This window comes from Columba livia, chromosome 16 (assembly GCF_036013475.1).
Source record: "Columba livia isolate bColLiv1 breed racing homer chromosome 16, bColLiv1.pat.W.v2, whole genome shotgun sequence".
In the NCBI taxonomy this organism is placed as follows: domain Eukaryota; kingdom Metazoa; phylum Chordata; class Aves; order Columbiformes; family Columbidae; genus Columba; species Columba livia.
Window position 1 is genome coordinate 9634571 of NC_088617.1, and position 9159 is coordinate 9643729.

General features: G+C 39.0%; 1 protein-coding gene across 4 annotated transcripts in view; it reads right to left on the reverse strand.

Annotated features, from left to right (window-relative positions):
• Window positions 1-334: 334 nt before the first annotated feature.
• The window catches only part of PHACTR3 (phosphatase and actin regulator 3), a 101803-nt gene continuing 92978 nt past the window's right edge, over window positions 335-9159 (reverse strand). For all 4 annotated transcript variants that reach the window (XM_065032420.1, XM_065032421.1, XM_013371179.3 and 1 more), the window contains exons 10-13: window positions 5220-5281; window positions 4231-4371; window positions 2848-2924; window positions 335-939 (exon numbers count right to left, since the gene is read on the reverse strand). In XM_065032420.1, coding sequence (XP_064888492.1) covers window positions 924-939; window positions 2848-2924; window positions 4231-4371; window positions 5220-5281 — 296 coding nt within the window. In that variant the 3' untranslated portion in view covers window positions 335-923. The remainder of the gene's footprint in view (window positions 940-2847; window positions 2925-4230; window positions 4372-5219; window positions 5282-9159) is intronic.

The window sequence follows — 9159 nt, forward strand, 5'->3', positions numbered from 1 at the left end:
CGTGTGGCTCTGAAACAGTCACAACTTTGTGTCTTCCCAGACCAGAGCAAAGGCTGGGATGCTTGTGCTGGAAGGAGAGCTGAGAGCATGGGAAGAAGCGTAGCTTATTGCTGCATAACTACACGGTGGTTGTGCATTAGTAATGCAGCTCATAGGTATTTTTTGAAATGTAAGAAGCTGCTCTAAGTTACCCTCAAAGTTACCCACAAGCTGGAAATCCTTAGTTACAGTAATCCTTTTGAAGACCCTGTGGTGATAAGTGATATGATCTAGTGCATAATAACTCTAGTTCCCTTCCCAACTGTCCCTGGAAAAAAGAGAGCTTTAGGAAACATTTCCATTTCCTGCAATAATTAGTCATTTAATTAAAGAACAAAAGTAACAGGAATCAAAAATGCTTGCAGCTGTGATTCTGTTAGACATTATATAAAAAAGAATGAAATTATAATACATTAAATTAGTTTTTAGAACATGAACTTAAGTGTTTTACAAACTAATTGTGGTAAGTTCAAAATGTCTTCCCAACATAATACTGAATGACAGTGTGTCATGTCCATTTATGTCAGAGGCCTTGGAATGGTAAAGCCTGTACATGCACAACATCTCCTTTTCCAAGATCGACTGTGGAACAGTTTGGAACAAGGAGAGTAGTAGGTTCTTTCCAGTAGCTTTACTTCAGTCTTTTTCAGCAGATCGTCCCACTCCACAGGCCATCGCTCTTCTGACTTCAGAGCGAAGTTCATCTCTGGTGTGTGTGTCTCTCTGTATGTAAGTGCTGCAGAGACCTCATCTGCAGAGTCCGGCTTTCACATAAACATCAAAGTATCCTGGACTGAACTGTAGGGAAAGACTTGGGTATTCCCTGATGTGTGTTCAGCAGCAATATCAAAAAGTAAAGACTGATTCTTCTCAGAAGAAAATTTCTATGGCCTGTGGAATCTAGGAGAAATAAGAGAGATTTTTTCAAATTACATATAAATACATATAATTTTTAAAAATTTACATTAGATTAACAAAAAACATGTTTTCCTTTGTTTTTTTAAAAAGCATTCTGTTTGAAGATACAGTAACAGTATTGAGGAATATTAGTTTTCATTTTCACCAGCACATTTCCAGACCTATGCCATGGCTGTAGTGCAGGCAGAGTCCTCAGGGACAGTCTAACCAGTTTACAGTTATCTGGGAGTGCAAATGCAAATATAGGTATGGGGTTGGTTTTGTTTGGGGGTTTTTTTGAGGAATTAGGTCACAGTTTGTCATTGGTAGAAATGATCTTTATTGTGCAGTGATCTCGTTATTTTGTATGTGTTAAGCAATATTGAGCGGATGCATCAGAAAATATGAGGCCATACTATTGGTTTAATGTATTTTAAGAGTCTGCCTGGAATAAATATTCTCTTCCTCTGTAGACTTGTTCTTTTGGCTGAGGTGCATAATTAAAGTCCCTATCGTTTGTAATGCTTTAGCACTAATTGTAAATTGTTTTTCCAGGCTGTACAGCCTGCTTACTAGTATCCTGACCAAATTTAAAAATATATCATCATAATCTACTTAAGCTCCCCAGGTAGCTTCAATTAGAGAAGGTATATCTCACTTTCAGGCTTAAACTGCAGCCATCCCTTTTTTCCCCGAAATTTCATTCTATCAGCGCAGTGATGTCTCACTATAAACATTGAGTCTGAATGGTGGAATGTAAAAAGGGCTCTAACAGTTGCATGAACAGTCTATAATTCTATAAATATAGTGCTTAGATCAATATACGTTGCATTTATGGCTCATTTATGTTCTTTTCATTGAACACCCAAAGCTCAGTTAAGCTGGAGTTCATTCCGAGTTCAGAAATAAGCATGGAAACGTGGGCTCAGGCCCAGCTGCAGGATCCTTGCAGGACGTGAGCCTGCACATCACGTGCCGTGGTACAGCGCTAGGGAACTTATTTTAGCAGCGAGCACACCTGAGGACCCTTACAGACACGGCAAGAGTACAAGGCGCTCCCAGCAACTCCTCAAATTGTTTTAAGAGTAATTGTACCTGCTCTCAAGAGACCTAATAGAAATTGTAGGAAATAACTGATAGCTGCTTCAACGTCTTCTTGCAAGTAACGGTGGCTGTGGAATCAGCTTCTCTCGCATTTTTTCCCACTTAGAAAAGGGAAATGGATGTTTTTGTGCGTGTTTGAACATAGCACACGTTGTTGGTGCTGATACGTGGAGCAAGCACTGGCCTGACCAGGTTGCTCAGAGAACAGGAGCCCAACGCAGGTCCTGTCCTGCCCCCCGCGCTGGGCGGCCGTGGAGCGTGCGGGGCAACATCAAGTGATACTGAAACCTACAGGCTGAATCCATCAGAACACCCCCAATTAGAACCAGTGCATTACTTATGAGCATTATGGATGTCATGGTGTGTAGAGTTTTATTTCTTAGGAGGAAAGTTGCAATGTTTAGGGTGATAAGTTGGCACGTTCAAGTACATTTAATTCAAAAACCTTTTCGTAGTGTATTAAGTTGTTTGTCTGCTTTTTAAAATTATTTTTTTTTCCTATGTTGCACCCTAAATTTAAGTTTTTCTCATAGCTTTTGAATCTTCGGTGCAAAGAATGCAACCTGAGTCATGTTTTGAAGGTCAGAGGGCTTCTTAGTACATGCAAATCAAAGCAAAAACAAACAAACAAAAAACAAAAACAAAGGCTTCAAACAAAGAAATAAATACTTCCAATTTATTTTAAAAGTAAAGCTTCCTTTGCATATTCTTCTCCCACATCCACCGTGTAAGAACAGAAACTACAAATTCAGGACTCAAGCAGACTGGTTTTAGCAGGTAAGTGAAATAAATAGCGGGAAAACTGACCTTGTCAAATGTTTGCTTGAGGCATGTACCTCCATTTCGTTACTTTTGTATTCATTGAGCTCTTTCCGAATTGCCGCCTAGGAATTGAAAATAGAAGGTGGTTAACAAATAATCTTATATTTATAAGCAGTGTAAAATACCGGGCTTGAAGAGCAGAACTGGACTTTTCTAAAGTAGAAATAATAGGTGTTGGGAGTAGCAAAGCACACTGCGCTGGTAGAGATGCTGAATATTTAGGTTGTATGGATTGGTGATATGATACTTCTTATCATTCATTGCTGACAGGGTCACTTCTGTCTAGATGAGGAAAACAATGTATTTGTCTGCTCCAAAAGAGAAGTTTTTCCATCAAAATCCTGACCCTGAATTCCTGGCCTGTGCCCCCTGTATATGCAACTGAACTCTGTCACTTTTTAGCTTACAAACCTGCCTTGCTAACAATATAAAAAGAGTTAAGCAAGGAAAAGGCTGATTTTAATACATACCCAAAACATACAAGGAAAATACAAAATCATTGTTCCATTGAGTAATATATAATAGCTCGTTCACCATTTTAGTGAGCTCAGGAGAACAGCTACTGTAGTAGAAATCCACTGTTCCTTTGCTATGTAAGTCCTCTAAAAGCATTTATGACACTTTTTACTGGGGCGACACTGGAATGGGGAATGAAGTGTTTGATCTCCACGTCTCAGAACAAAGCCGTAAGTAATGCTCCTGTATTTGCCAGTTTACTTGGTAATCAGCTCGGCATCCTTAGTCCTTCTGCTCGCTGCAGCCCTGAAACTTCACAACTTATTCAGCAAGTTCCATCTGGAATCATGCCGAGCTATTTTTCTTAGTACTCGAGCACCTAAATGTGAAAGTTAAATTAGGATGTAAATCAGCTATGTGGCAAGTATGTGACGGAACAAAAATGCGTGTTTGTTTATGCGTGTGAAAATGTGGGATCAGGTCACTCCTTGAGCATTCAAAGGAAATGGGAAAGGCAATACTGGCGTGTTTAGAAACATGGTGGAGGATATTTGCGTATTTGGGACAAAACTTCCTATTTCAGGATAAACGTTAACGGTGCATTGGCTGGAAATGCTTTTGAGTTGCAGCCCTAAAGCATTAAAAAAAGATTGTGTCCACCTTTGTTTTGTTCTGTCAGTTGTTGGGCTGGCTAGGAGCCTTTATAGTTCTAAATAGGCACTTTTATAAATAACATTATAACATTATAACATTAGAGTATGTGTTGGTCGCTATGGTTTCAGCATAAAATACATGGGTAACACTTACAGAGATTAAATGTCCCGGAGGTTAAATGTCTTTGCAGAATCTGATGTATCAGTGTAGACAACGCAAGTACAAAGCAGTAATACATCATTTGAATTATGTCAGTACCTTATCTGCTGCTGATAGTCTTGTCCATGGTTTATCTGCCCGCCTGTCGTAGTCCTGTGCTTTTGCCACTTCTACATAATCACTGAACCGAATCAGGATTTTTCTGTCTCTTAGTTCATCAACTGTAGGTCTCTGGTTAAGCTGTATTAAATAGTTTTGTAAAATAAAATCAGTGTTAAACATATCAATACAGTGCACAACATTTTCTGTTTTGCATCTTAGCTTAGTGTGCATTTATGTATATGGAAAAATTAAAAAAAAAAAAGAATTTTTGGAGAGTCCAGGGAAATATTCAGTCCTTCAGGGGATTCTTAGGAGAGTAATAACGGTTTAAATGCAGGTGCGGGCTTCAGCTCAGTAGCTTTGTAATGGACAAAAGAGGAAAATATTTTAACTTGGATATTGATAAAATGCACTTACAATATCTAAGGGAATCAAAATGAATTTATGATGATTTATGTACAATATAGGCTGTAGGGGTTTTCTCCTGCAGTCAGTGGCACATTGTCTGTGTAAGGTGTGCAGGACCAGACCCGTTGGAAGAATTTCAATTTGGCTTTAACAAGTTATTGGCATATTTGGCTTATGATTCCCATAGGGATTCCTGGGAACACAACAATAACAGATCCAGGTCTGCTTCTGCGAATACCTTAAATGCAAAGAGAAGTTCATTGTGGGAGCACACCTGGTGCTCAGCAGGGAATCAGCTCTGCTGATTGCTACAAAGAACTAAGCAGTCCTTTGCTAGCCATGTAGCTGCAAAATATGTGGTTTGCAAGCAAATACCCATTTTCTGATTTAATGTTTATTTATTCTATTAAGTCTCATGTAGCTGAGATGAAGTGAATATTTTTATAATTCAGATCACTAGATAGCACTATCTCAGCCTGCTGAGGAGGGTGTGTGTTAAGGCAGGTTTATGACTGGTTGATGTTACATTAGCTTTGCTAGATTTCTAAAATCTAATGGAAGGTTTTGCAAGATTTTACCTTTCTTGTCAGTCTCTGTTTGATTTCCCTTCTTTCTTCCTGTTCTGTTTGATCATTTCGTTCTGTGGATAATATAAATTTTAAAAAGGTTACTTTCCTCATGAGGAGGATCCGTAGTTTCCAAAGTTCCAGGCAACAAAAACTAGAACATAGAAAAATTAGTAGCTGGTTCTTAGTTGCACGTTTGGTTGGTTCAACACATCTCTCCGGTTCCCTATTAGAACACACAGTTCTCTGTAAGGACAACATCCTGCTGCCACTGGCACCTTTTCCTGGGCTCTACACTCCCGTTCCAAGGAGATTAAATAAAACAACAGCAGCCTCACCACCTCTCCAACTGTATAAACTTTAGAAGAGAAATCAAAATATTCCATAGCTAATCATCATTTTTTATTCTCCACATTGCTGGAGCCATTCATGGCAGTAGATGCTGAAAAGACTTATTGCAGCAGCTCCAGGGAAACTGTGTTCTTTCCTCTATAACTGCATTCTCAGGCTACATCTTTAGATGGTCACGCTGCCACAATAGTTATCTTTGACTTGCATGCTTTTTTCTCTGCTATTCAGGATATACCGCTGACATTAGAACCTCTTTATCCTCATGGGGTTTTCTTTTGTAGCGTTCCACTCTAACCTAAGCCAGCTTGCTTTGTGTGTTGTGCCTATTAACATTCAAGCCGTGATGCCTCCTACACACTGGCTCTAAAAATAGACTGGAGAGCTGTAACACTGTGTGAAATATATCCTTTGCCTTGGGAAACAAGTTCATGGCGTTTCTATTTCTAGCACTATCTGTTACTATATTCAGGCGTGAGCCAATGACCTGAGCAAAGCTGAAGACCTAGAGAAAAATGTTTAACTGTTCCAGGATCCTCTAGACACTACTGTGAAGTGTATTATTCTACTTGCATTAGATATTTCCAGTGTTAAAGTGCACACGTGATTTTTAATATGCCCCAAAAAACCCACTAGCACTGCAGATGAGTTTCCAAAATGATATTTTTAGTAATGAAGTATTCTCCCCCCTTATTTTTATGCCTATTAGATTACAATGAAAGGCAATTACACGTATTTAAAATAACACAGTAGTGCGTAGCCACAACTGGCTATAGTAGAAATGTAAATCACATGAATCTAAAGTGCTAGAATGTGCTGTGTTACAATTCCGTGGCAAGGCACACAAATTTAAAAGATAATAGGACAGCTAAAATTAGTGCTTCGTCAGGGATTAGCAGCTATTTAAGTCTGGAATGTTTAAAAAGAGAACAGGCTTTAAAAAATATATTGTACTCCAAGAGGCAGAGGTACCTGCAATAACTTACTAATGTGCTTCATTTCGTTTTAATTCAACCCTTTTAGAGTAGATACTCCTATCTACACATTTTTCTTAAAAGAAGAGAATTTTCTGTGGCCATGGTGTCTTTTAAGATACGACTGTGATATGCACTGAGAGAATCCCTAAAGAGAAACCATAAATACACATTTCCGATCAGAAAAAGCTTTTCCAAATATACTAAACGTGCATCGTGACTCATTTCTATGAGATATTCGCTCAGGTTTGGTGCTTATTCCCAGCTTCAGGAAATACAAGAAATAGTCATTTTAGAAAAATAAACCAGGATTTGATAGAAATGCTGGCAAGGGCACCATAAAACTCGAGTGTTATTGCAGAGACAGACTGGGGGTTTTCCCATCACATCACTCTGCCTACACTTAGATCCATTCATTAGTGGGGGCTGGTTTTATAAATCTCAGCAGAGAGACGCTGCCAATTACGAGGTGGCATGTGCAGCACTGTAATTCACTGTGCTGCTCTCCGAGTTATTCAGGGAATTCTTAGCTGTGCGTGACACTGAAACAATTCCCGGTGTTAAGAGCGAACCGGGGATTGCACAGTGTGATTGAAGAGATGCTGCTTTCTTGGATGTCCATGTCAGCTTTCTGTTCAATCCAGGAAGAACACATGGGAACACCTGTGTTGTGATTTTAGTTCATGTGCTTTTCAGGCTTTGTGGTAAACCAGCAGTGTTTCTATATTTCAATTGCAGGACTTAGAAAATCAACAAAATTGTAGGAAAGTGTTGGCTTTAAGTTTGCTTTTCAATTATTACTTTTATGTCAGAAACATGTCCCTAAGGGAGATAAGAAGTCACTGTTTTAAATCTTACTGAGATTTGGTTTAAAATAACATAGTAGTTGCACTTGTGTACTTGCAATATGTTTCTCATGGTGCTAGAGTTGTATAAAAGTGAATTATGAGTCCTTAGGACATCTTTGGTGGTAGCATTGTTTCCATTAGCAAGACGTGTCCTGAACATCAAAGATGTTGGGAAACCCAACTGAACAAACACAGCCTGGAGGAGGCTGTAGTGATTTCAGTGACTGGCATTTATACTGTCGCAGCTTTGCATGTCAGACCCAATCCAGGTGTTTTTCAAGTTCCTAACAAGAATGTCGATATCCCTGTTAATAAAAGGCAAGTTTCCTAATTTCCAAATTCACTCAAAACAGAGACTGGTTGTTGCATTTGTCCAGCTTTTCACAACTGACCCAGCTAAGTGATGACCTCAGCTCTTTACAAGACACCTCGCTTTTTATATAATGGAAAAGGTAAATAAAATAGAAGTGGTTCTGATCTCAGCTGAACCTGTATAAAGCCTGAGCAACTGAAGTCAATGAATTTGCTCCATGCTGGGAGCTCTTTAAATGAGATACAAATCTAGACCAGTATGTTTAGCCGGCATTCAGGAAATATCTTTAATTCTGCTTTATCTTCTTTCTGCTTTATCTCTCTCTAAGCTCATTATATGAATGTATTGAAACTTTTTTTATTATTAAAGCTGGTCAGTTTAACCCAGATTAAGGATGTAACCAGCACACTTCAAAAAGTAAACATAAAGGAACAGATTTTTATCAGTAGAGATCAGCTCTTCCTTAGCCAGAAAAAACCACAAAGAAACAGATTTCCCAAGACCTTAGGTACTGACTCTTGAAAATCTGGCCCCACTCATTTCAGAATCTTGGGTTAAAGGTTTTTCTTTTCTCTCGTGGTAGATGACAGGTGAATTTAGGCCAAGTTCATCCATTCACATTTGCAAAGAATATATCCTGCTTCTCATTTAGCCATGCTCATGTTAGATACATCAAATTTTACCACATGTGATGTATGTATTGGAACAGGACTGAAAATACCAATAAATATGAGGTGACTACAGAATTCCTTTGTATTAAAACTGAAATGAAATCCTCCGTAACTTCAATGGCAAGAACATAAGGTTTTTTCTATGACCTACTAAGAAACTTCTGAGACATTAAATTTTTAGGTAACAAAATGTAGGTAACTTCTTCCTAGCAAATTAATTACTAATTCATAAAAATTAAATAGCATAGGGGGTATTGCTTGTATGACATGAACTTATGTGGCTTTGTGCTTTATGCTTGTTTAATGAGAAACAAATTATTGGTCACATCATTCTGGTTTTTGTGTCAACACTAAACAGACCATGAAAATAGCAGAAGCAATATACTTTTCCTTCAGGCAGATGCCTCCCTCTCCCTCCTGTCTGAGGCTCGTAATGGAGACAGTTTCAAAGCTCTCTGTCGCCTTCCCCTGTTCAGCACTTGTTTGATCCCCAGGTCAGAGCCCCAGTCTTCAGGAAAAGAGTTGCAAGTTTCTGCCTTGTGTTTATTTGAGAGATGTTGAGAACATTCCCCCATGACAGCATCTGTAACAGGCCTGGAACTGTCTGTCTAATAACTCAGAGTGCTCTTTCTTTGATTAGTCTTTGGGAAGGTCTCTAATGATAAGAACAAAGGTATTTGCTGGGAGAACCGCCCTCTGCAAGGATGCTTTGTCCATTCCACTTGAGCCTCCGTGGCACTCAGGGGGCTGTTTGCTGGGCCAGTCCACGCCTCGAAAAATGTCAGAGCAGTTGTCACT